The sequence below is a fragment of the Oratosquilla oratoria genome, chromosome 30 (assembly GCF_046742065.1).
Source record: "Oratosquilla oratoria isolate Oo_2021 chromosome 30, ASM4674206v1, whole genome shotgun sequence".
Classification (NCBI taxonomy): domain Eukaryota; kingdom Metazoa; phylum Arthropoda; class Malacostraca; order Stomatopoda; family Squillidae; genus Oratosquilla; species Oratosquilla oratoria.
This window is the reverse complement of record NC_134806.1, coordinates 20170493-20197992: the sequence shown is the minus strand read 5'-3', so window position 1 is coordinate 20197992 and position 27500 is coordinate 20170493. Positions and strand designations below refer to the sequence as shown.

Genomic DNA, 27500 nt, shown 5'->3' with positions numbered 1-27500 from the left:
AAAGGAAAAGAACTATGAAACACAGATGAAGGTAATAGTATTACATTTTGTCAAAGGTGTCCCCGTTTTTTTTTTTGTTTTTTTTTTTTTTTTTTTTTTTTTTTTGTTTTTTTTTTTTTTTTTTTTTTTTTTTTTTTTTTTTTTTTTTTTTTTTTGTTTTGTTTTTTTTTGCTAAAAGGTGAATGGTTCTGTTGGAGACGCAAGAACAAATATAATTATAGTAACTATAACCTTGTACGGGTTTAGTTTCGAACTCGTCAAGTTCAAGAATTTATAGTCAGCAAAACGATAATCTCGATCAAGTAGCTTCTATTGACAGTGGCCTGAGGCATTTGTATTGAGGATGTCATAGATTGCTTTGTTCGCTCACGTATTGATGACGTAATGAAATGACCTCGTTTATGACGTAAAGGTTATTCTCATTAATGACACAACATTGTCTTCATGATGACAACAATATATTTTCATTAATGGTGTAATGCTATTTCTATTAATGATGCAGAGTTATTTATGTTGATAACGTAAAGATTGATGGCATAATTATTTTCTTACGGTATTTTTTCCATATAGTCATGAATTATATTGATGGTTTCATGAAACTATTAGGGATGATATAATTTATTTATGCTAATGATGCAATGGATTATTGATACTACAAGTCACTCGTACTTATGAAAGTCATGAATTACCTGAATCTATTTTATGAATTGTTCTTTTTAATAACGATAGATTTTCTCACTGATGACGTCATGAGTTATCTATATCAGTAACGTCACGCATTATTATCAATGACGATATAAGTCATTCTTACTAGTGTCACGTGGTATAACTATCGATGACGTTACACTTCTTTCTTGATGACGCCACGAATTGGTCTTGACATTATGAATCACTTATTAATGACGTCATGAGTCATTCATGTTTATTTTACGAGCAACGGGCTGCGCCCGACCCCGCTACGTCGGGGCTCGGCCCTTCAGGCGACCTCGCTCCGTTCGCAGGCGTCTTCGGCCAATCAGTCGTCTCCGTTACCGTGATGTCCCCGCTCTCGTCCTATCAGTCGTCTCCGTTGTCGTGACGTCACCACTCAAACAGCCAATCAGGGGCCTTGAGGGATTTTAGGTTTACGGTCCGATTTAGATCGATATCAACAGGAATTCTTTTATTAATGTATATACTCGTATGAGTTACAAGTCATTCTCGTTGGTGATTTTACGAATTGTTTTTGTTTGTGACATCACGACTTATTCTTGTTGGTGACGTCACGACTTATTCTTGTTGGTGACGTCAAGGGTCGCTCTTGTTTATGATTTCACAGGTCACTCATATTGATATCAGCCATCATTCTCCTTGACGTCACTAGTTACTGTATTTTGTTGATATCATCCTGTGTTGTCCTTATTATTGATATCATGGGTTCATATTATTTGAGCTATTCCCATTGACATAATGAACTATTCTCTTTGGTGATATCACGAATTATATTGATGATGTCATGAATTCCTATCAATGACATCAGCAATTATTTGCACTGGTAATATCATGAGTTAGTTTTATCGAGATGACAGATGAGAGAGAGAGAGAGAGAGAGAGAGAGAGAGAGAGAGAGAGAGAGAGAGAGAGAGAGAGAGAGAGAGAGAGAGAGAGAGAGAGAGACAGACACACAGACAGACACACAGACAGACACACAGACAGCCAGAAAGATAGATAAAAAAAGAGAAATAGAGAAAAATAGATAGACAGACAGACATATAGATAGATAGAGAGAAAGGGAGACAGACAGACAGGCAGACAGACGGAGTTCACTCTGTCATTTTTTTTTTGGGGGGGGGGGGGTCGTCTCGGTCCGACGGTTATCCTTCACGAGGTTTCCTGCTCTTGCTTCAGTGGTCTTATTGAGACTCTTCCCTCTCGAAGAGGATCACACCGAAGTAGGTCATCACTCATTCATTCGTCCATTTCTTGCACTCTTCCTCCTCCTCCTCCTCCTCCTCCTCCTCCTCCTCCTCCTCCTCCTCCTTCTCCTCCTCCTTCTCCTCCTTCTCCTCCTTCTTCTCCTCCTCCTCCTCCTCCTCCTCCTCCTCCTCCTCCTTGCTATTCTCCTCTTCTCCTCCTTCTCCTCTTCCTCCTCCTCTTCCTCCTCGCTATTCTCCTCCTCTTCTTCAGTCCCCTTCTCCTGTTTCTCATCTTCCTCCTCCTTATCTTCTTTCTCTTCTTCATCCTCGTTCTCCTCTTTCTCCTCATTCTACCTTTTTCTACTCTCTCCATCTCCTATATTCTCCTTCCCTAATCCTTCTCCATTTCCTTCCTCCTCCTTCCTCCTTTTCCTTTTCCATTTAATCTTTCTTTTATTTTCCCGTCCTCTTTCCACCGTCTTCTCTCCTCCTTCACTAATCCTCTTCCACTCCTCCTTCCTTCCTACTTTTCTCTTCCTCCTCCCCTCTTCCCTCCTCCCTCCTAACCTTACCCTCATCTTCTCCCCTCCTCCCCTCCTCCCTCCTAACCTTACCCTCCTCTCCTCTCCTCCTCCCCTCCCTCCTCTTTCCTCCTAACCTTACCCTCCTCTCCTCTCCTCCCCCTCCTCCCTTCTAACCTTACCCTCCTCTCCTCTCCTACTCTCTTCTCCTCCTCTCCTCCTCTCCTCCTCCCCTCCTTCCTTACCCTCTTTCATTGCCCACTTCTTCTTCCCTCCTCCTGCTCATCTCTCCTTTCTCTCTTTATCCTCCTTCCCTCCTCTTCCTAATCTTTTTATCTTCCCTTCCTTATCCCCTCTTCCTCTTTTCATCTTTATCCTCACCTTCTCCTTTCCCCATTCTTTCTATCTCTTCCTATTGCCTCTTCATCCTTCCTTCTTCTATCCTACTCCTCCTTCTCTTCCTTCCTCCTCCTCTTCCTCCTCCTCCTCCTCCTTCTCTTCTTCCACCCGTCATCCAACTCTACCTCTCCAGTCCTCTTTTCTTTCTCCTTATCTTCTCTCCTCTCCTCCCTTTCTTCTTCACTTTCTTCTTCTTCCGTCCTCTTCCTCTCCTACGTTGCCCCTTCTCCTCTGCCTTTCCTCCTTCCTCCTTTTCCTCCTCCTGTCCTCTCTCTCTCCTCTTCCTTCCTTTTTTCTTCATTCCCTCCTCCTCCAGTCCTCATCCTTTCCATCTTCCTCTACTCCTCCCTTTATCCTCTTCTTTCTCACCTCCTCCTTTCTTCCTCCTCTCCTTCTCCTCTTTTCCCACTCTTCTGTCCTCTCCTACTCCCTTCCTCCATCTTCCTCCTTCTGTCCTCTCTTCCATCTTCTCCTCTCCTTATCCTTTCCTTCTTCTTCCAAAGTCATCCTCCCTTCCTCCTCCCCTCCTTCCTCTCTTCTCTCCTTTTTCTTCCTTCACTCTCCCTCCTGATTTTTCTCTTTTTCCCTCCTTGTGCTTCTCGTCCTTATTTTCTTTTTCGTCCTCTTTTTCACCCATTTCCCTACTCTTCTTTATCATCTTCTTCATTCCATTCCTCCTCTTTTTTTCTCTTCTTCCTTCACTTCTTCCTTGTCCTCCTCCTGCTCTTCCTTGTCCTACTCCTTCACAGTCTTCCTGGTTTATTGTGGCTAATGTTTTATGTATTGGGGTAGGTTGTCGTCATAACCACAGTGACAAATCACCTCTTTCAATCACTCTTCCTCCCTCTCTTTCTCTCTTTCTCTCTCTCTCTCTCTCTCTCTCTCTCTCTCTCCTCTCTCCCTCTCTCTCTCTCTCCTCTCTCTCCTCTCTCTCTCTCTCTCTCTCTCTCTCTCTCTCTCTCTCTCTCTCTCTCTCCCTCTCTCTTTCTCTTCTCCTCTCTCTCCTCTATCTTTCCCCTCTCCTCTCTTTCTCTCCTTTCGCTCTCCTCTCTCTCTCTCTCTCATTTCTCTTCCTCTCCTTCTCCCTTCCTACCTCCTCTTCTTCCTCTTCTCTCTCTCTATCCTCTTCTCCTCCTCTCTCCTCTCTCCTCTCTCTCCTCTCTCACCCTCTCTACCTCTCTTTCTCCTACTTTTTTTACCTTCCTTTCTTCTTCTCTCCTTCTCTCTCTCTCTCCTCTCTCACCCTCTGTAACTCTCTTTCTCCTACGTTCCTTCCCTCCTTTCTTCTTCTCTCCTTCTCTCTCTCTCCTCTCTCACCCTCTCTAACTCTCTTTCTCCTACTTTCTCTCCCTTTCTTTCTTCTTTTCTCCTTCTCTCTCTCTCTCCTCTCTCACCCTCTCTACCTCTCTTTATCCTACTTTCTTTCCCTTCCTTTCTTCTTCTCTCTTTCTCTCATTCTCTCTCCCCTCTCACCTTCTCTGACTCTCTTTCTCCTACTTTCTCTTCCTTTCTTCTTCTCTTCTTCTCTCTCTCTCACCCCCTCTACCTCTCTTTCTCCTACTTTCTTTCCCTTCCTTTCTTCTTCTCCCCTTTTCTCTCTCTCTTCTCTCTTTCACCCTCTCTACCTCTCTTTCTCCTACTTTTTTTCCCTTCCTTTCTTCTTCTCTCCTTCTCTCTCTCTCTCTCTCTCTCTCTCTCTCACTCTCTCTCTCTCTCTCTCTCTCCTGCTTCCTCTCCTCTCTCTTCCTCTCTCTCTCTCTCTCTCTCTCTCTCTCTCTCTCTCCTCTCATTCCTCTGTCTCTCTCTCTCTCTCTCCTACTTTCCTCTCTCCCTCCTCTCTCTCTCTCCTCTCTCTCTTCTTTCCTCCATCCTCTCTCTCTCTCTCTCTCTCTCTCATGTCACCCTCTCTACCTCTCTTTCTCCTACTTTCTTTCCCTTCCTTTCTTCTCTCCTTCTCTCTCCTTTCCTCTCCCACCCTCTCTAACTCTCTTTCTCCTACTTTCTCTCCCTTCCTTTCTTCTTCTCTCCTTCTCTCTCTCTCTCTCCTCTCTCACCCTCTCTAACTCTCTTTCTCCTACTTTCTCTCCCTTCCTTTCTCTCCTTCTCTTCCTCTCTCCTCTCTAACCCTCTCTACCTCTCTTTCTCCTACTTTCTCTCTCTTCCTTTCTTCTTTTCTCGTTCTCTCTCTCCTCTCTGACACTCTCTACCTCTCTTTCTCTCTGACCCTCTCTACCTCTCTTTCTCCTACTTTCTTCCCCTTCCTTTCCTCTTCTCTCCTTCTCTCTCTCTCTCTCCTCTCTCACCCTCTCTACCTCTCTTTCTCCTACTTTCTCTCCCTTCCTTTCTTCTTCTCTTCTTCTCTCTCACTTGTTTTCATCCTATATCTCTCTATCTCCCCTTTCACCTTCTCTACCTCTCATTCTTCTACTTTCTCTCCCTTCCTTTCTTCTCCTCTCTCTCTCTCTCTTGTTATCATCCTCTCTCTCTCTCTTCCCCTATCTTCCATCCTTTTCCTTCTACTCTTCGTTCCTCCCATTTCCTCTCTTTCATTCTCTCTCCCTGTCCTCTTTTTCTTCCACCTCTCTTCCCATCTTCTCCTCTCTCCCTTCTTTTCTTCCTGTCTTCTTATTACTTCCTCCTCCTCTCACACCCTTCATAAGATTTTCTTTCTCTCTTTCTCTCTTTCTCTTTTTTCTTTTTCCATCTATCTCTCTATCTTTCTCTCTTTCTCTCTTTCTCTCTTTCTCTCTTTCTCTCTTTCTCTCTTTCTCTCTTTCTCTCTTTCTCTCTTTCTCTCTTTCTCCCTCTCTCTCTTGTCCCTCTCTCTCGTTCTTGCCTTTCTTCCCCCTCGTGTCTCCTTCCCCTTTCCTTTCGTCCTTCACCATTCCTCCTCTTCCCCTTCCACTTTCTCTTTTTCCATCTTCATTTGTTCCACAAATCTCTCTTCCTCTCTCTCTTGGCTTCCTCCATCTTCCTCTTTGTCCTTCCTCGTTTCTTTTTCTCTCTTTTAGCTCTCATTCGTCTCCGCTCTTTTTTTCCCATTCTCTCTCTTTGTTTCTACCTCTTCCTTTTCCTTTGTTCTCTTCCTCTCCTTCTCTTTCCCTCCTTCCAACTCCTTAATTCCTTCTCCCCAACTTCCTCTCTCTCTTCATCTTTCCTCTCCTTCCATTCCCCTCCTTCCATTCCCTTCCTTACATTCTCCCTCCTTCCATTCTCCTCCTTCCATTCCCCTCCTTCCATTCCCCTCCTTCCATTTCCCTCCTTCCATTCCCCTCCTTCCATTCTCCTCCTTACATTCTCCCTCCTTCCATTCCCCTCCTTCCATTCTCCCTCCTTCCATTCCCCTCCTTCCATTCTCCCTCCTTCCATTCCCCTCCTTCCATTCCCCTCCTTACATTTTCCCTCCTTCCATTCCCCTCCTTTCATTCCCCTCCTTCCATTCCCCTCCTTCCATTCTACTTTCTCCTCTTCCCTTTCCAATTTCTCTTCCTCCTCTTCGCCTTCCTCCCCCCATCCCATACCCCTTTCTCTCTCCATTCCCCTTCTCCTTCCACTTCTTCCTTCTTCTCCTCCTCCTTCTCTTCCTCATGTTTCTCCTCCTCCTCCTCCTCCTTCTCCTCCTCCTCCACCTCCTCATGTTTCTCCTCCTCCTCGTCTCCGCCTTCCTCTTTCATTCCTCCTCCATCCCTTCCCTCTTCTCCTTCTCCTTCTCTCCTCCTTCCCTCCTCCTTCACCTCTCTTACCTCCTCCTTACCTCCTCCTTCCCCCTCCTTACCTCCTCCTTCTCTTTGCTCCTCTTTTCCCTCACCTACTGCTCTCTTCTCCTTACCTCAACTCTTACCTTCTCCTCCCCCTCCTCCTCTCTCGTTCCCCCTCCTCCTCCTCCTCCTCCTCCTCCTCCTCCTCCTCCTCCTCCTCCTCCTCCTCCTCCTCCTCCTCCTCCTCCTCCTCCTCCTCCCTCTCGTTCTCCCTCCTCCTCCTCCTCCTCCTCCTCTCTCGTTCCCCCTCCTCCTCCTCCTCCTCCTCCTCTCTCGTTCCCCTCTTCCTCCTCCTCCTCCTCCTCCTCCTCCTCCACCTCCTCTCTTCCTCTGTACCTCTCGCTGTCCTTCGTGTAACTCGATTTTTATCCCCCAACACACGAAAAATGCCAACTTCGGCTTTGCTTGCCATACCTCTCTTCCCTCCATCCCCCTCACCTCTCTTCCTCCTCTCTCTTCCCTTTCTCGCTCGTCTCCCTTACTCTCTTTCTTCTCCTCTCTTTTCCATTTCACTCGTCTCCCTTACTCTCTTCTCCTCTCTCTTCCCATTCGCTCGTCCCTCTTACTCTCTTTCTTCTCCTCTCTTTTCCATTTCGCTCGTCTCCCTTTCTCTCTTCTCCTCTTTCTTCTCCTTCGTTCGTCTCCCTTCCTCTCTTCTCCTCTCTCTTCCCATTCGCTCGTCTCTCTTCCTCGCTTTCTTCTCCTCTCTCTTCCCCTTCGCTGGTCCCTCTTACTCTCTTCCTTCTCCTCTCTCTTCTCCCTCACTCGTATCCCTTACTCTCTTCTTCTCCTCTCTCTTCTCCTTCACTCGTCTCCCTTCCTCTCTTTCTTCTCTTCTCTCTTCCTATTCGCTCATATACCCTCCTCTCTTTGTTCTTCTCTTTCTTCCTCTTCGTTTGTCTTCCTTCCTCTCTTCTCCTCTCTTCTCCCCTTCTCCCGTCTCCCTTCCTCTCTTTCTTCTTCTCTCTCTTCGTTTCACTCGTCTCTCTTCCTCTCTTTCTTCTCTCTTCTCCTCTTCGGTCGTCTCCCTTACTCTCTTTCTTCTCCTCTCTCTTCTCCTTTGCTCGTGTCCCTTCCTCTCTTTCTTCTCCTCTCTATTACCCTTCCCCCATCCCCTCACCTGTTCCTCCTCTCTCCCCTTCGCTCGTCTCCCTTCCTCTCTTTTTTCTCCTCTCTCTTCCGCTTGGCTCGTCTCTCTTCCTCTCTTTCTTCTCTCTTCTCCTCTTCGCTCGTCTCCTTTACTCTCTTTCTTCTCCTCTCTCCTCCCCTTTTTCCGTCCTTTTCCTTCCTCTACTCGTTCTTCTCCTTTCCTCTTGACTTCTCTTCTTTTACTTCCACTCTCTTCCTCCCTTCTTCCCTTCCTTTCTTCCTCCCTTCCTCCCTTCCTTTCTTCCTCCACTCCCCTCCTCTATTCCTCCCCTCCTCCCTTCCTCCCTTCCTCCCTTCCTCCCTTCCTCCCTTCCTCCATTCCTCCCTTCCTCCACTCCCCCCTTCTCCCCTCCTCTCCTCCTCCCCTCGTCTTTTCCTCCCTTCCTATTCTCCTCCCCTCCCCTCCTCTTCTCCTCCCCTCCCCTCCCCTCCTCTCCTCCTCCCATCCTCTCCTCCTTACCTCCTACTCTCTTCCCCTCCTCTCTCCTCCTCTTCCCCTCCTCCTGTCTTCCTTTCTTCTCCTTTGCCTCCTTCACAATGTTTCCCTTTCTTTCTTACCCCCTTCCTCTTCTCTATCCTTCCCCTCTCTTCTCTTCCCTCTCTTATATCTCTCCCTCTCTTCTCTTCATCATATACGTTTTTCTCTATTTCCTTCTTCCCTTCTCTCCCTTCTTCTTCCTTTCATTTCCTGGTCTTCCTTTATTTCTTGACTTTTCCCCATATATTCCTGACCTACCCATACCTCCCTATCTAGTCCTCTACTTCCTGTCCTCTCCCCTCCTCTCCTCCCTTCCATCCCTCCCCTCCTCCCCACTTCCCTCCCCTCCTCCCCTCTTCCCTTCTTTCCCCTCGTCTATGCCCCCATTACGCCTGAGCCTTTGAATCTTCCCCTCCCCCCTCCTCCTCCTCCTCCTCCTCCTCCTCCTTCATCTCCCCTCCTCCATCTCGATGGAAATATGTGCATGTCTTATCGTTCCATTTTCTTTATTTTCTTTTGTTTCCTCACTTCCCCCTCGTCCTTCCCGTTTTCTCTTTCTTCCCATTTTTTTTTCTTTCGTCTTCTCTTCTTCCGTGTTCTTTGAGCCTTCCCTCTTCCCCTCTTTGACTTCTTTTCTTTTTTGTCCTCTTTGAAACCCGTCTCACTCCCCTTTCCCTTCTTTCCCGTTATGTCATGCTTCTTGACCACATAGTATATACAGTTGTGGATGGACACATGACATAAATACAACATCACCAAATACCATCCCGACTGTTAGAACTCCAGTATACGGTATCGTTAACGTGGTTTAACGTGGTATTACTTCAAAGTAATCTGACGCCTCATTACCTTTATTTGTGGCCAATTATGAACGCGTTTGTGTTGAGGTGACACGTGTCGGTACATGACACACTGTACCAGGTTCATTTGTCCGCTCCTATTCCCTGTCACGTGATTGACGAATATTTAGATAAACATAGAACCGTTTCACCTGAGTCGACTGTAAAATCTGACTGTCGTTGTTTCAGTCTTTATTCCTCTTTTTAATCCTTTTCCAGATAGATAATCGAATATAAGTAAAGGATTTCTTATAATCTCACTTAATCACTCTTCCTAACTCTCCTCTCTCTTTCCTCTCGATCACTCTTTATTCCTTTACTGCGTTCTTCGTCCCCCTCTCTCTCTCTCTCTCTCTCTCTCTCTCTCTCTCTCTCTCTCTCTCTCTCTCTCTCTCTCTCTCTCTCTCTCTCTCTCTTTCTCTCCCTCTCTCTCTCTCTCTCTCTCTCTCTCTCTCTATCTATCTCTCTCTCTCTCTATCTATCTGTCCTCTCTCTCTCTATCTGTCCTCTCTCTCTCTCTCTATCTATCTGTCCTCTCTCTCTCTCTCTGAATCTCTCTCTCTCTCTCTCTCCTTCTTCTCTCTCTCTCTCTCTCTCTCTCTCTCTCTCTCTCTCTCTCTCTCTCTCTCTCTCTCTCTCTCTCTCTCTCTCTCTCTTTCTCTCACCCCTCTCTCTCTCTTTCTCTCGCCCCTCTCTCTCTCTTTTTCTCGCCCCTCTCTCTCTCTCTCTCTCTCTCTCTCTCTCTCTCTCTCTCTCTCTCTTTTCACAGGGATTCTGTACATTACTGGAGCCTCTTATACGGGAACAAACGTTAATTTGATCAATTTGTTGGTTTTCATTGCTTTCTTGATATTATTACTTATCTTTATTGACTCTTCTTAATGTGTAGCTGTCGAGGTATCCTCCTCCCCCTCCTCCTCCTCCCCTCCTCCTCCTCCTCCTCCTCCTCCTCCTCCTCCTCCTCCTCCTCCTCCTCCTCTTTCGCCTTCGCCTTCTCCTGTTCCGTCTCGTACTCCTTCTGCTATTACTTCCCTTCTCCTCCTCCTCGTCCTCCTCCTCCTCCTCCTCCTCCTCCTCCTCCTCCTCCTCTTCGTCCTTATATTCTTCCTCATCCTTGTCATCGCCCTCAGTCTCGTCCTCTTCCTCATTTTTCTTCTCCCGCGCTCATCTTCCTCTTCCTCCTCCTCTTTCTCCTCCTCCTCCTTGTCCTCACCCTCAGTCTCCTCCTCAACTTCCTTCTCCCAAGCTCATCTTCCTCCTCCTCCTCCTCCTCGTCCTTATATTCTTCCTCATCCTTATCCTCGCCCTCATTCTCGTCCTCCTCCTCGTCTTCCTTCTTCCAAGCTCATCTTCCTCCTCCTCTTCCTCCTCCTCTTCCTCCTCCTCTTCCTTCTGCCTTACCTCTGGCTCCAACTCTGGCGCGCAATACTGTCTCTACGGCTAGAAGCACTGGTCATCGGCCGTGAAATAAAATCCTCCTCTTCATCCTCTGTCTCGTTCTTCTCCTCTCCTCCTCCTCCTCCTCTTCTTCCCTCTCCTTCCCTTCCTCCTACTCCCTCCTCCTCCTCTTCTTCCCTCTCCTTCTCTTCTTCCTACCCCCTTCTCCTCCTCTTCTTCCATCTCCTTCCCTTCCTCCTATCTCCGTTCTCCTCCTCTTCTTCCCTCTCTTCCTCTTCCTCCTATCCCCCTTCTTCTCTTCTCATTCGCTCTCCTTCTCTTCCTACTACTTCCTCCTCCTCCTCTTCTTTCCTCTCCTTCTCTTCTTCCTACTCCCTTCTCCTCTTCTCATTCCCTCTCCTTCTCTTCCTCCTATCCCCTTCTCCTCCTCTCATTTCCTCTCCTTCTCTTCCTCCTATTCCCTTCTCCTCCTTTTCTTCCCTCTCCTTCTCTCCCTCTTCTTCTCTTCTCCCTACCCCCATCTCCTCCTCTCATTCCCTCTCCTTCTCTTCCTCCTACTCCCTTTTCCTCCTCTCCCTCTTCTTCTCTTCTACCTACCCCCTTCTCCTCCTCTCATTCCCTCTCCTTTCTTCCTCCTATCCCCTTCTCCTCCTCTTCTTCCCTCTCCTTCTCTTCCTCCTACCACCTTCTCCTCCTCTTTTTCCCTCTCCTTCTCTTCTTCCTACCCCCTTCTCCTCCTCTTCTTCCCTCTCCTTCTCCTCTTCCTACCCCCTTCTCCTTCTCTTCTTCCTACCCCCTTCTCCTCCTCTTCTTCCCTCTCCTTCTCCTCTTCCTACCCCCTTCTCCTCCTCTCATTCCCTCTCCTTCTCTTCCTCCTACCCTCTTCTCCTCCTCTTCTTTCCTCTCCTTCCCTTCCTCCTACCCCCTTCTCCTCCTCTCATTCCCTCTAAATGAAATTTAACGTTAACAAATGTAAAGTCATGCACATTGGAGGAAATAATGATCACATCCAATACCAAATGAATGGCGAAATATTGGATTCAGTAACTAAAGAAAAAGATCTAGGAGTTTTAATATCAAATGACTTGAAGCCAAGTCAACATTGCTCAGAAGTTGTTAAAACAGCAAACAAATTAGTTGGCTTCATCGGAAGAGTCTTCGAAAATAAATCAGAAAAAATATTGCTAAACCTCTATAATTCCTTGGTCCGTCCCCATCTCGAATACTGTGTACAATTTTGGTCCCCATACTACCAGAAAGATATTAACAAACTAGAAAGAGTACAACGGAGAATGACCAAAATAATACCAAGGCTGAGAAATCTGCCGTATGAAGAAAGACTAAAAAATCTAAACTTATTCTCCCTCTCAAAAAGAAGAATGCGAGGAGATTTGATTGAGGTTTTTAAAATGTTCAAAGGCTTTGACAACATTAATGTCAAAGATTACTTCTTATTAGACCAATCAAGATTCTCTACGAACGAGAGTAAGCACTTCTTCTTTAACCGGGTTGTTAACGTGTGGAATTCGTTACCTTCCACTGTCGTTGAAAGTAACACGATAACAACATTTAAAAATCGCTTAGATAAATACATAAAATGTAATCCACAAATGAAATATTATCCTTTGCAATAAAAGATATGACAACCAGACATTTAATCGCAATTGGACTAATTGGATAGGATAGTGATAGTAGTAGTATTAGTTCATCTTCTATCACCTAGTTGCCCTGTTTCCTTAATTGAAGTGTAGTTTAGTTAACACAAACAGCCTCGTTAGGGCCAGTAGGCCTGCTGTTGTTTGTTCTTCCTTTGTGTGTTCCTTTGTGTGTTCCTTCTCCTCCTCCTACTCCCTTCTCCTCCTCTTATTCCCTTTCCTTCTCTTCCTCCTATCCCCCTTCTCCTCCTTTTCTTCCCTCTCCTTCCCTTCCTCCTATCCCCGTTCTCCTCCTCTTCTTCCCTCTCCTTCTCTTCCTCCTATCCCCCTTCTCCTCTTCTCATTCCCTCTCCTTCTCCTCCTCCTACTCCCTTCTCCTCCTCTCATTCCCTCTTCTTCTCTTCCTCCTACTCCCTTCTCCTCCTCTTCTTCCCTCTCCTTCTCTTCTTCCTATCCCCTTCTCCTCCTTTTCTTCCCTCTCCTTTTCTTCCTTCTCTCCCCTTCTCCTCCTCCTACTTCCTTCTCCTCCTCCCATTCCCTCTCTTTCTCTTCCTCCTATCCCCTTCTCCTCCTTTTCTTCTCTCTCCTTTTCTTCCTCCTCTCCCCTTCTCCTCCTCCTACTTCCTTCTCCTCCTCTCCTCCTCTCATTCCCTCTCCTTCTCTTCCTCCTATCCCCCTTCTCCTCCTCGTCTTCCCTCTCCCTCTCCTACTACTCCTTACGGGTGTGGAGTACTGACTATATAAATTTTATGTCCTCAATATTTCAGAGACTTTGATGACACGACCGTAGACCAAAGACTTTGCATTTTTTTTCACGATTGAAGACAAATAGCTACTTAAAAATGATTCTCATTATCATAAAATTTTCATTTTTTCTTTTTGGCTAACTAGCTTAAATCTCTTTTCGTAACCCCGAGCGTGATGTAGTTTTACAAGGATTTTGATGTGAACACACACACACACACACACACACACACACACACACACACACACACACACACACACACACACACACACACACACACACACACACACACACACACACACACACACACACACACACACACACACACACACACACACACACACACACACACACACACACACACACACACACACACACACACACACACACACACACACACACACACACACACACACACACACACACACACAAATATATATATATATATATGATATATATGTAAATATATATATATATACGTATATATATATATATATGTATATATATATACACACATATATATATATATATATGTATATATATGTATGTATATATATATATATATATATATATATATATATGTATATGTATATATCGAGATATAAATATGTTTTTTTATTTACCTATCTACACAGGTGGTCTTCCGTTTTTCCTGTTTTTTTCTTTTCTTTTCTTAATGTTCCAGAAATTTTTCTTTCCAAACAAAGAAACAAGACACTTCTCAGTGATCGGGAAGATTAAAAAGTTGGAACGTCTCTCCGTTTTACTTGTTTTACTTACCAAATGTTTTGTCACTTTACATATTTAACACTCTCGACTGCTACAAGGCTTTGTTTTTATCAATTGCTATTGCAAGTTGTGCCGACAGGGGACATTTCGCTCTATTATGAGGTCGGATTTAAAACAAAATAATGATTGTATTTAAAAACGTGATTGGTAGACATGGTAGGATAGGAATAGTCAAAATAAATCTTGGCTGTTAAAGTCACAATTGTTTCACTTTAGTGTACGTTAGCATTTCTTTGCTGACCATCCCCGTAGAAGTCTTGTGCCGTGAGCAAGAATATCAAAACTGTAATTTCTAAATCTATTTATTACAGAAGAAAAACATCTGGCCGAAGGAGGGACAAACTGCTGCGTGGTGGTAGTCCTTTGAATCCTAAAACGTTGGTCTTGATGCCATCTTTGCCCGCTGGACATGACAACAAATCTCCCTGACGAAGGCAGAGGAAGCACTAAAGAGCAAGAATATCAAAACTCTAATTTCTAAATCTATTTATTACAGAAGAAAAACATCTGGCCGAAGGAGGGACAAACTGCTGCGTGGTGGTAGTCCTTTGAATCCTAAAAGGCTGGTCTTGATGCCATCTTTGCCCGCTGGACATGACAACAAATCTCCCTGACGAAGGCAGAGGAAGCACTAAAGAGCAAGAATATCAAAATTGTAATTTCTAAATCTATTACAGAAGAAAAACATCTGGCCGAAGGAGGGACAGACTGCTGCGTGGTGGTAGTCCTTTGAATCCTAAAAGGCTGGTCTTGATGCCATCTTTGCCCGCTGGACATGACAACAAATCTCCCTGACGAAGGCAGAGGAAGCACTAAAGAGCAAGAATATCAAAATTGTAATTTCTAAATCTATTTATTACATAAGAAAAACATCTGGCCGAAGAAGGGACAAACTGCTGCGTGGTGGTAGTCCTTTGAATCCTAAAAGGTTGGTCTTGATGCCATCTTTGCCCGCTGGACATGACAACAAATCTCCCTGACGAAGGCAGAGGATGCACTAAAGAGCAAAAATATCAAAATTGTAATTTCTAAATCTATTACAGAAGAAAAACATCTGGCCGAAGGAGGGACAAACTGCTGCGTGGTGGTAGTCCTTTGAATCCTAAAACGTTGGTCTTGATGCCATCTTTGCCCGCTGGACATGACAACAAATCTCCCTGACGAAGGCAGAGGAACCCCTAGACGCAGCTCGACGCCCTCAGAGGAGGATTTCTGAAAACGTCCCAGATGACCTAGGAGCTCATGAATCTTGCGGATACGACCTGCATGACCGAACAAGAAAAACTCTCAGACCTGAATAGATGGTGTCATATAGCGTCTAAACTCCAGAAACACCAGGAAATACTGGAGAACTAAATCCTCCATGTCCTTCAAGGATTACAGCCGAAGAAAAACTCGAAGGTTTGGGTCGACGGGTCAGACCATTAAAGAACGAATGCCTGGCTGGTTACCTGGCGATCGGTGTGAAACTGTTTCCACTTGTTTGTTTATGAAGCGAATTTTATTGAGTAACACCCGTTTAATATTGTTAGGATAGATGAGTGTCAAAAAGCAAAAATGTTGAAATAAAGAAAGAGGATTGTAGTGGACAAATTTAAACAAACGATTTGTACCACTGACAGGCACTATTTTTTTTTTTTTTTTTTTTGCTCAATGTGGTAGACAGAGCATGACGTCACCTCAGCCTGTCCGGATCCAAAATCAAAGAAAGTATGAGGCTATTTAGTGTCTTGCAAAGAACTGATTCCTGCTGAATGGCAACTGCAGTACTTTATTTACCAGATGGTCGAGACTGCTCTGACTTCTCTTTATCGTTTTTCATTTTTAAAATAATTCCCCTTTTCATCTGAACTTGGCTTTACTTCAAAGGAATGTACTTCTATTTCGTTACTCCTTTAATCTGATTCCTTATCTAATTTGTTGTACTGAATGGAATTATGAACATCCTTATATATACATGTATATATGCACACACACACACACACACACACACACACACACACACACACACACACACACACACACACACACACACACACACACGCACACGCGCACGCACACACACACACACACACACACACACACACACACACACACACACACACAAACACACACACACACACACACACACACACACACAAATACATATACATATACATATACATATACATATACATATACATATATATATACATATAGGGCTTTCATATCACCATGAAACAAAGTATTCAAATTTACAACTGTAGAAAAGAAACTTGAAGACAGTAAGTACTTTCGTATAATAGCATCCTTAGACGTATTACAAAGAACAAGAGTGTGAGAAGGGTTATGTACAAAATCAAGAGGGAACATGAACAGAAAGGAATAAAAGGTGGGGATACATATTCAAAAGAGAGAGAAAAGGTGGATGATTCTACCTAGTAGAGAGAGGAAGATAAGGTCATATACCTCTCCTCGTATATATATGTATATATATATGTTGATGAAGGTGGAAAAAGAAGTCACGGTCTAGTTCCGAGTTACTGAGTTTATTCCTGACCGGTTTCGCTCTATGCTTCTTCTTCTTCCTCTGAAGAAGCATAGAGCGAAACCGGTCAGGAATAAACTCAGTAACTCGGAACTAGACCCGTGACTTCTTTTTCCACCTTCATCAACTTGTCATAATGTACCAACGTATATATATATGTATATATATATATATATATATATATATATATATATATATATATATATATGCAAAGTAGACCACTCGGAAAAAGAAACTAACAAAGCAGAGCGCTTTCGTATATTACATCCAGTGCAAAAAGTCTTTTTGCACTGAAGATGTAATATACGAAAGCGCTCTGCTTTGTTAGTTTCTTTTTCCAAGTGGTCTACTTTGCATAATTGCTAATAAGAACACGGGTATGTGTGTTCACTTATTCAAAGTAGACCAATTGAAAAAAAAAAGAAACTAACGAAGCAGAGCGCTTTCGTATATTACATCTTCAGTGCAACAAGTACATAGTGATAGGAATGCATAGAAAATATATACATGATACAAAGGAACAAGGACAGTTTGAATAAGCGTAGCGACCAATTACCCCCTGGAGAGCGGAAGGTCGTTGTCAATTATCTATGACCTGATGTCGCCCCACCATCTTAAGATAATTGACAATGACCTTCCGCTCTCCAGGGGGTAGTTGGTCGCTACGCTTATTCAAACTGTCCTTGTTCCTTTATATCATGTATATATTTTCTATGCATTCCTATCACTATGTACTTGTTGCACTGAAGATGTAATATACGAAAGCGCTCTGCTTCGTTAGTTTCTTTTTTCCCAAGTGGTCTACTTTGCATATGTATATATATATATATATGTATATATATATGTATATGTATATATATATATATATATATATTGTTATGCCAAGACTTCCCAGGGCACGATGATCCCCGAGTATTCTAATTGAGGGCCCCAATATGGCGTAACAAAGTCCGAATTATGAGAGAGGACTTGGGCCCTTAAGTTATGTGTAATTACCAGTCAACTGTTTCTTAAGAGCATTCCACTATATTGTTTCAAATAAAGAGCAACAAAAGAAAATAGATTTAATTATAAATGAAAGCTTATGCATGACAGAACAATTCCAATTTAGAATAAGATGCTGCCGGCGAATGAGAATTGAAACATGGCAAAGCCGGCAGCTTTTTAACAAGAGTATTAAAGAAAATAAAGATCTTTGCACAAGTATAACCATTACCATATAGACACACACGGAATATAATAATCAAAGTTAAATTAAATCACTAGAGACCTAACTGCACTGGAACTAAAAATGTTTAATCTTACTTGACACAGGGTATTCTCACCAGTTCTTACTACCACGGTCCCTCCAGACAACTCAAACTCACTCACCTGGCCGACCGCCCACGTCACCTTCGGCCACCAATAAAGCAAAACTAAAGGCATCCACATTCTTTGTTACAAGATACAAATTTATATCTGACTGTACATGACGATTACATATAATTATTCATGTACTAGTGCGTTTAAGCATTCACATTACACCACCATACAAGGAATACATTCATCGTACCTTCGAACAACGTATCACCTAGCAGACGACAGTAGTCGTTGAAGGCGAACGGACAATAAACTTGCATAGTACATGGTTTCATACATAATACATAGTTTCATACATAGTACATAATACATACACAATACATAATTTACATAATACATAGTTTATCATAGACAAAATGCACTCTTGCATAACACCCCCACCTTTAAATTAAACACAATAGTGTTTATAACCGGAATAGTGCATTTTTCAACTACAAGTTCCAAAATAGTAAAATAAACTTATACAATAATTCATAGTACATTACAAGATATCGAGGCAATAAACAACCAGCCTCAACCACACTTAGATTACCATACAGTAGTCGTGACCCTAATACCACAGTACAGAAACCACGATTGTCAGAAGACTTTAGTACGGTCTTGATAAACTGTCTGCAATTACATTATTTTTACCGCTCACATGTTTTATTTCCAGGTTGTATGGCTGTAAAGCTAACCACCACCTTGTCAACCTCATGTTCTTGTTTTTCATATTGTTCACAAAGACAAGAGGGTTATGATCACTATAAACAGTTATTTTTTGTGGGTTATTTCCAACATACACATCAAATTTTTCCAAAGCCATCAACAACGCTGCTGCTTCCTTCTCTATAGTGCTGTAGTGTCTTTGGTATTTCTTGAATTTCGCAGACATATAACATACAGGAAACAATATTCCATCATGTTCTTGCATTAACACAGCTCCTGCAGCAACATCACTAGCATCAACATTAATCGTGAAATTTTTGGAGAAATCAGGACCATGCAAGACAGGTTTGGAAGTAAGGATTGACTTTATCTTATCAAAGGCTTCTTGACATTCTAATGTCCATTTAAATTTTACTTTAGGACTTACTAAGTCAGTGAGTGGTTTAGCAAGTTTACTGAAATTAGGGCAGAATCTCCGATAATAACCTGCTACACCTAAGAAACGCTGGACTGCTTTACGGTTGGCAGGAGCAGCTAAAGCCTCTATGGCTTCAACCTTGGCGTGCACAGGTGCAACCGTACCGTAACCCACCTCATGGCCTAAAAAGGTCACCTTTGCATGAGCAAACTCAGTCTTCATTAGATTGACAGTCAACCTAGCCTTCCTTAACCTCTCAAACAAGGACCTCAGGGAATTCAAGTGTTCCCCCCCACGTCTGAGAATACACGCACAGATCATCGATGTACACACACACACCTTCCAAGCCTGCAATAACATTAGACATTAGACGTGAAAACTTTGCGGGTGCATTCCGTAAGCCAAATGAAGTTACTTTGTATTGATATAGTCCACTAGGCGTTATGAAACTTGACACACGTTTTGCCTCCTCTGACAGTGGCATTTGATAGTAGCCACTCATTAAATCTAATTTAGTTATAATTTTGGCCTTGCCGATTGAGTCAATTAAGTCATCTATGCGAGGAAGAGGGAAGTTGTCAGCCTTGGTAAGTGCATTAAGTTTTCTGTAATCAGTACACATTCTATACTCCCCATTTCCTTTTGGCACAAGAATACATGGAGCAGCCCAGTCACTCTTACTTGGCTCTGCTAAGTGATTATCAAGAAGAAATGTTACCTCTTTCTGGAGAATGGCTGCCTTATGGGGGGACATTCTATAGGGCTTTTCTCTTACCGGGGCGGCACCTTCCACTAGTTCAATATGATGAACTGCCTCAGTCGTTGGTCTCGGCACATCTCCAAAGATTTCCACAAACTCTTGCAGTAATTCTGAAACATCTGACTGTTGGCTGTCAGACAAATGACACAACTTACTATTTAGATTAGCAAGGACATCAGAATTCTTGAGTTTGTTACCTACTGGGATTTTATCAAGGTCGTCTTCACTTTGCATCTCCACAACTTCTAAACTATTTATAGTACCATCTACTTTCTCCACTGTCTTAGCACTTCCCGAGTCTCTTCTATGGTACTTCTTAATCAAGTTCACATGTACTAACCTTTTTGTTTTCCTGTGATCAGGAGTGGATATCACATAGTTCAAATCTCCCCGTTTACCTACAACTCTGAAAGGTCCCTTGTACCTTGCTTGTAATGGACACTTTCTTACGGGCAAGAACAACAGAACTTCATCCCCAACCTCAAAGTTACGTTCTACTGCATCTTTATCATAATTTTCCTTCATCTTTTCTTGACTTAGTTTTAAATTACATTGTGCAAACCTGTGTACCACATCTAGGTTTTCCTTTAACTTAGACACATACTCAGACAAGTTATCGGCATGCTCCAAGTCTATCCAGCTCTCATGGAGTAGCTTCATGGGTCCTCTTATGTCTCTGCCAAACAATAGTTCACTTGGAGAAAACCCGAGACTAGATTGCTTAGCACATCTGATCGCATATAGAAGGAATGGCAAACCCACATCCCACTCATTTCCAGTCTCATGACCATACTTTGCTAACATTGTTTTAAAGGTTCCATGAAAACGTTCCAAGGCTCCTTGGCTTTGGGCATGATAAGCAGATGCAACATACTGTTTAATCCCAAGAAGAGACATTACTTGCCTGAAGATATTGGATACAAAATTGGTACCTCTGTCGGACTGCACAATCTTCGGTATTCCGAATAGGGTGAAGAACTTTGTCAAGGCTGGCAACACAGTCCTGGCTGTAATGGAACGCAGTGGAATGGCCTCTGGATACCTGGTGGTAGTGCACATTAGTGTTAACATGTACAGATGCCCCTTTTTGGTTTTAGGAAGGGGGCCCACGACATCAATTATCACATGGGTAAAAGGTTCCGGCACCACAGGAATAGGTTGCAACGGTGCAGGAGGAATAACAATGTTAGGCTTACCTATCAACTGGCATGTTTCACACGTTTTACAATATTGTGCTACTTGTCTATGGATACCAGGCCAATAGAAGTACTTGATAATCTTATCCAAAGTTTTCTGCACACCCAGATGTCCTCCTATGTAGTCATGTGAAAGACTGATGACTTTCTCTCGATACACGTCCGGAACGATAACCTGATGAAACTCGCACCAACTCTCATTTGCAGGAACATCTGGCGGCCTATATTTTCTCATTAGTATATCATCACGCGTATAATAACATGTAGCTTCATTTGAGATGTCCTTCTCTTGTATGGCCCTTGCAAATAATGGGATTAATGACCTATCAGCTTTCTGGGCAGATATCAGATTACTACGAGTCATTGGGAGAACACTTAAATCCACACGTTCACTTACATTACTCTGCGCTTCATTCACCTTAACACTAGACAGACTGCACGGCAGAACCCCGGGACTAGGCGAATCCACATCACGATCAGCAAGTTCATCTGGCTTAAAAGCAGGTCCTGTACTAGAGTCTACATTAAACAAACTACTAATATCCATATCAGCAGTTTCTTCACTGGTTTTCATCCTTGCCTGGCTGCGAGTAACTGCGCATGCTGGAAAAATATCTCCACACTCGCTTTCCAAACCCTCGGCAGGATCCCATTCCAGTGGAGTCGTACTCACCACGGGATTAGGCACAATTAACTTTCCCGCTATATCATTTCCTAGCAAGAAACTCACTCCCTCAACAGGTAAAGTCTCTCCAACTCCAACCAACACAGGCCGAGATAATAATTCGGTTCGGAGGAACAACTTACACAGGGGAACCGTCATCGTACCCCCAACGCCCTTTATCAATACATGCTCACCCGTCAACGCCTGTTCTACGTCAGGAACAGCGCTTTGTAATACCATACTGAGCGATGCAGCAGTGTCTCGCAACACAGTTACAGACACTCCGGGCCCATCCTCCTCGACAGACACTGTACCAGGGAATACAAATGGGTTAAACAGACTGCGTTCTCTTCCCACATCAAGATCTCCTTTTTCCTTTACATCTGCAGAAAGCAAAGTTACATTAGCAACACGTTTCTCTCTAGTCAACTCAGGACACCTTGCCCTTACGTGCCCAAATTTTTTACAGTAAAAGCAACCAATTTTTGACACGTCTGTATTGCTTTTACCCAGGGTCCAGGTACCTTTACCCTTGTGTACCTTTCCCTCTTGAGGTTGAGAAATGCCTGGAGGGGAAGGAGGCTTACTTGATTTATGCGTTAATGTATAATTTTCCGCCAATGTGGCAGCTCGATCAATTCTACTTACTTCCTTCTCTAGCAAATAGGTTCGAACGTCCGGTGGAATACCCTTAACATACTGTTCCAGTGCAATTAGTTCCTTTAACTCCTCATAAGTTTCAATTCCGCTAGCTGATAGCCATCTATTAAATAATCTATTCACACTGTTACCATACTCGAGGTATGACTGGTGGTTTCCTCTAAAACAGTTTCTAAACTTTTGTCTATAAAATTCTGGAGTGCATAAGTATGCCTTCAACACTGTATCCTTCACTACCGAATACTGGCTCTGATCTTCAGAGGACAAGGATAAATACGATGAACGAGCCTTACCCACTAAGGCCGTTTGCACCAGCACACACCAATATGGCTTAGGCCAGGAGAGGGTGGTTGCCAAACTTTCGAACTGCTCGAAAAACTCCTCCGGGTCACCCTCTAGGAAAGTAGGGACAAGGCGTACTACGCTGTTTATATCAAATGTAGGTTCCAGCAACCCTTGGACACCCTGCTTCTCCATCATTGCAACCTTCAAGTTTGTTTCGACCTTAAGCCTTTCAAGTGTTATCCTCTCCTTCTCCAACTCCAACTCCTTCTCCACTTTAAATTTCTCTAGAGCTATCCTCTCTTTCTCTACCTCCAAATCCATCTTAGTAATTTCTGCCTTATCCTCATCTCTCTCTGTCTCTCCTTGAAGCTCAATATCGCACAATGCCTTGGCACTATCCTCCAGAATTTTTTTCGAGATCAAATCTTGAATGACTGCCTTCTTAATATCAGCCTTGTTAGATTTACCTGTAATTTGAACCTTGTAAAACCTAGCCAAAGCTATCCAGTCATCCTTAAGTACTTCACAGTTCTGCAAAAGGGCAAGCCCAGGACCCTTAATGAATTGTGCAATGTCAAAAGACTCCATATCAGCTAGTGAGGAATTATAACCTAATTAATACAATGTTCATAAACAATGGTTAAATACTCAAGAAACAGTAAACAATTATTATTCACTGCAAGTATACCGCACTGATAATACACCGCTGTACTTATACTTTTATAGTACGATACCTTGTTCTGTATAATACACTCGTTGCACAATATGGTACCCCACATATAGTACGATCACCGCACAATCACAATACGTGCAATCATAATACCACACTGTAGTACCCGGTATAATATAGTACCCTCACTTTATATGGTACATTCAATCTATGCGTTACCTTCAGTTATATGGTGTACCTTCAATTTATATGGTACCCCGCATCTCCACCATTTTGTTATGCCAAGACTTCCCAGGGCACGATGATCCCCGAGTATTCTAATTGAGGGCCCCAATATGGCGTAACAAAGTCCGAATTATGAGAGAGGACTTGGGCCCTTAAGTTATGTGTAATTACCAGTCAACTGTTTCTTAAGAGCATTCCACTATATTGTTTCAAATAAAGAGCAACAAAAGAAAATAGATTTAATTATAAATGAAAGCTTATGCATGACAGAACAATTCCAATTTAGAATAAGATGCTGCCGGCGAATGAGAATTGAAACATGGCAAAGCCGGCAGCTTTTTAACAAGAGTATTAAAGAAAATAAAGATCTTTGCACAAGTATAACCATTACCATATAGACACACACGGAATATAATAATCAAAGTTAAATTAAATCACTAGAGACCTAACTGCACTGGAACTAAAAATGTTTACTCTTACTTGACACAGGGTATTCTCACCAGTTCTTACTACCACGGTCCCTCCAGACAACTCAAACCCACTCACCTGGCCGACCGCCCACGTCACCTTCGGCCACCAATAAAGCAAAACTAAAGGCATCCACATTCTTTGTTACAAGATACAAATTTATATCTGACTGTACATGACGATTACATATAATTATTCATGTACTAGTGCGTTTAAGCATTCACATTACACCACCATACAAGGAATACATTCATCGTACCTTCGAACAACGTATCACCTAGCAGACGACAGTAGTCGTTGAAGGCGAACGGACAATAAACTTGCATAGTACATGGTTTCATACATAATACATAGTTTCATACATAGTACATAATACATACACAATACATAATTTACATAATACATAGTTTATCATAGACAAAATGCACTCTTGCATAACAATATATATATATATATATATATATATATATATATATACATATACATATATACATATTTATACATATATAAGAAGATGAGAATATTACAAGGCTAGTATTCGAGAGAGAAGAAAATAAGTGACGAAGAGGACACAGTATGGAGATAAGAGAAGTAATCGGACAGAAGAAGATGACGGATGTGATTAGAAGACGAAAACAAAGATTGGCGAGGCACGTGTCACGGCTGCTAGAGAGAGAAAAAATATATTTCTAGCAGAATCATTCTAGGAGTGATCCAGTGAGGAAGGTCTAAAGTGATGATGATATGGTTTAACGTCACACAGTCCCCCCCATCGGGAGGCTAGAACGGTGCCCCTCTCAGAGGGCTTTGTAGCGTGGAATTGAATGAACCATGCCCTTGGTTCAACTTCGCTGGTGGCAGGGTTCGAACCGGCCTCACCTCGACCTTCGCCGCAAGTAACGACGCGACGCCCTAACCCACTCAGCCAGCAGGTCTAGAGTACATATCAGAAAGATGGTTCAGTGGAATAGTAGAAGATTTAGATAGGAGAAGAACCGATAAAAACAGATGGATAGAAATGGTACAGCATCGAGTGAGGTTAAGGTAGTTACTGGCAGACCAGATGTATAAAAAATACTCTCCCCCCAAAAAATAAGCGAAAGTAAAAAGATCCGTATATTTCGATCACTAACTGTGATCCTCTTCAGCAGATATGAATTACCGAGTGGAGAACAACAAGTATTTATAAAGAAGTAGTGAGGTAAGATTACTTCACTATTTCTGTATAAATACTTGTTGTTCTCCACTCTGTAATTCATATCTGCTGAAGAGGATCACAGTTAGTGGTCGAAATATACGGATCTTCTTACTTTCGCTTATTCTTCTCCGAAAGTGGGTCATTAGTATTATGTTACCAATGTGCTACGACATTACTTTGTTATGACATGCATGTATATTTGTGTGCGTGTTCATATGTACATATGCAACACATGGATATGTAAACATACACACACTGAGACAGTGCTATAGATTCAGCCTAATCTGTGGAACACGGAAAGGACAGACTTTGGTCCTGTCCCCGGCACTGAATTTGATTGGGTTATTCCGACTCGAACTGAGTTTGATTGGGCAATTTGATTGTGTATTGGCTCTAATGACGCCATCTATGTTGTTGTTGGGTTGTGTAAGGTTGTTCTGCATCATGGGCCATTGCGGTTGCTGAGGCTTTGCTTATCACTGTTTTCCTCAGGGAATTCGGGATTGTGATGTTAGTTTCTTAATGCCAAGCCCCAGGGCTTTGCTTGATAGAATCGTATCGTTTTAACCAAGATTCTTTTGTGGCTTGACACAAATGCCAAGAACGGTGATTTTTTTTTTTTTTTTTTTTTTTTTTTTTTTAGCTCTTTAAGAAAAAGATGGAGATTTGTTTGTTCGCGATGTGGAACGAAACAAATGACATGAACTTTAGGAGTAATTATCGGTTATAATCTTGTTGAGGAGGGCTATGGCGAGCATTGTATTGTCGATGGAGCTGGGTCATTATACACTTAGATGCAGCAACTAAATATAATATTTAAAGTGCATTATTATAAGAAAGAAATTATTTGAGGTAGAGGTATGGAAGACAAATGAGTGGAAGGGTGGTGAGCTAAACACAGAGAACAGTTGGAGTTTTATTCACTGACGTTTCGTCCTTACCAGGACATTCTCAAAGTACACGTACATTGAGAATGTCCTGGTAAGGACGAAACGTCAGTGAATAAAACTCCAACTGTTCTCTGTGTTTAGCTCACCGCCCTTCCACTTATTTGAGGTAGACTTGACCATATTTAGTACGAATCCCAGTCTCCACTGAATAAAATAATGCGGAGTTGGTTAGAAGAAAACTAGGTCCGTCTTCATAGAAAATGGGTTATTGAAACGAAAGGATTAAGTGGATACATTGGGTTTTAGTGATTTCTTCAGGATACGGTGAGACACTGCCACTATTATCTCTCACTGATAAAAAAAAATCCCCAAATTACCTGTACCATAGCATACCAGATGGTTTGATGATAGTAACAGCATGATTTAGAAATATTTCTTGTTAAGATTAGCCAAAGCGGGAGATAAACCGGAAACCCATACTTCATCGGCTTTTTTGTCTGTAAAAATCATTGCTTGTGAAGCGAAGGCACATTGCAAGACACACAAATACACACTAAGGCAAAACTTTAGTGACTGGGAGTGGGAAGCTGTCTTAAACCATTGCAGTCTCGATTAAAAAACAATATCATAAACGTTATATTAAGACGGAGCATCTAAACATTTTGCACGTTTTCATTTTTCAGTTTAGCTGCAGTATCTAGAGTAATGTCTGAACTTGAAATTTTTTACACGAAAGGTAATGATTCTGTGAGCCAGTTGGAATATTTAATAGTACAGGAAACCTGATTAAAAATGATTGGCAAAAGTAGGACACCGTCTTTATGTAATCTGGGAAACCATTGATATAAGGTAAATTGTGATTAGTAACCTACGGTTAAGCTAATGTCATCGTCATCGTCGTCGTTGTCTTCGTCGTTATTGGCATCGTCGTTGTCGTCATCATCATCATCATCATCATCATCATCATCATCATCATCATCATCATCATCATCATCATCATCATCATCATCATCATCATCATCATCATCATCATCATCATCATCATCATCATCATCATCATCATCATCATCATCGTCATCATCATCATCATCATCATCATCATCATCATCATCATCATCATCATCATCATCATCATCATCATCATCATCATCATCATCATCATCATCACAGCCACAACCACCACCATCACTATCATATCACCGATATTATTTGTCTAATTTTCTTTCCAATATTCTTACTGACACCATTTTATGCTATATTTGGTATTTCTATCTTGTTGATTAAATTTCGCCTTCCTGGATGCTGACGGGTCTAATAGAAGTTTTTGGTTTTACTTTGAATCAGATATGAATGAATTGGGATTTTTTAACATATTTGAAAAGATTCCGCTCGAGACAAGCCTGTTTATGTAGTCATATGGCTTTTTATTTTTTATTTTTCTATTTATTTATTTTTTTATTTTATTTATTTATTTATTTATTAATTTTTTGTGCTGTGGGCGTAAACAGAAGCTAGCGGTCTTGTATATTCTTAGTCGCGTGTTCGAGTCTCGTACTTCTCTCCAAGTCCTACCATTTGCCCCAGCAATCCAAACACATTGGGCAAAGGTAGTGATTTTGGGTGGCAGCTATATCTATTTTTGGCTGACAAAATGATCCATTTTTCTGTGACGATATTAGACTACGAAAAAAAAATGTATACATAAGCGAGACAGGAAGGGATACAAATAAAAAGACTGAGAAAGAAACGGATTCCGGGACGATTAAGTTTCTAAAACTGGCTTAATGAAAACAGGTTTCAGGTTTCAGGTTTCAGAGCGCTGTTTATACAGTTCAAAATATTTTCGACATACGGACTTCAGTGAGAGGGAGAGGGAATTAGTGATTTGATGGAATGTTTAGACGAG

At 42.5% G+C, this 27500-nt stretch overlaps 1 protein-coding gene across 1 annotated transcript in view; it reads right to left on the bottom strand.

The window, feature by feature from the left end:
- LOC143041226 (uncharacterized) overlaps positions 1-25147 on the bottom strand; it is a 25797-nt gene extending 650 nt beyond the window's left edge. The window contains exons 1-7 of the mRNA XM_076213068.1: positions 25013-25147; positions 22952-22970; positions 22453-22736; positions 18994-22344; positions 18325-18773; positions 18021-18124; positions 14702-14888 (exon numbers count right to left, since the gene is read on the bottom strand). Of these exons, the coding sequence (XP_076069183.1) occupies positions 14702-14888; positions 18021-18124; positions 18325-18773; positions 18994-22344; positions 22453-22736; positions 22952-22970; positions 25013-25147 (4529 nt within the window). The remainder of the gene's footprint in view (positions 1-14701; positions 14889-18020; positions 18125-18324; positions 18774-18993; positions 22345-22452; positions 22737-22951; positions 22971-25012) is intronic.
- Between the last annotated feature and the right edge of the window lie 2353 nt (positions 25148-27500).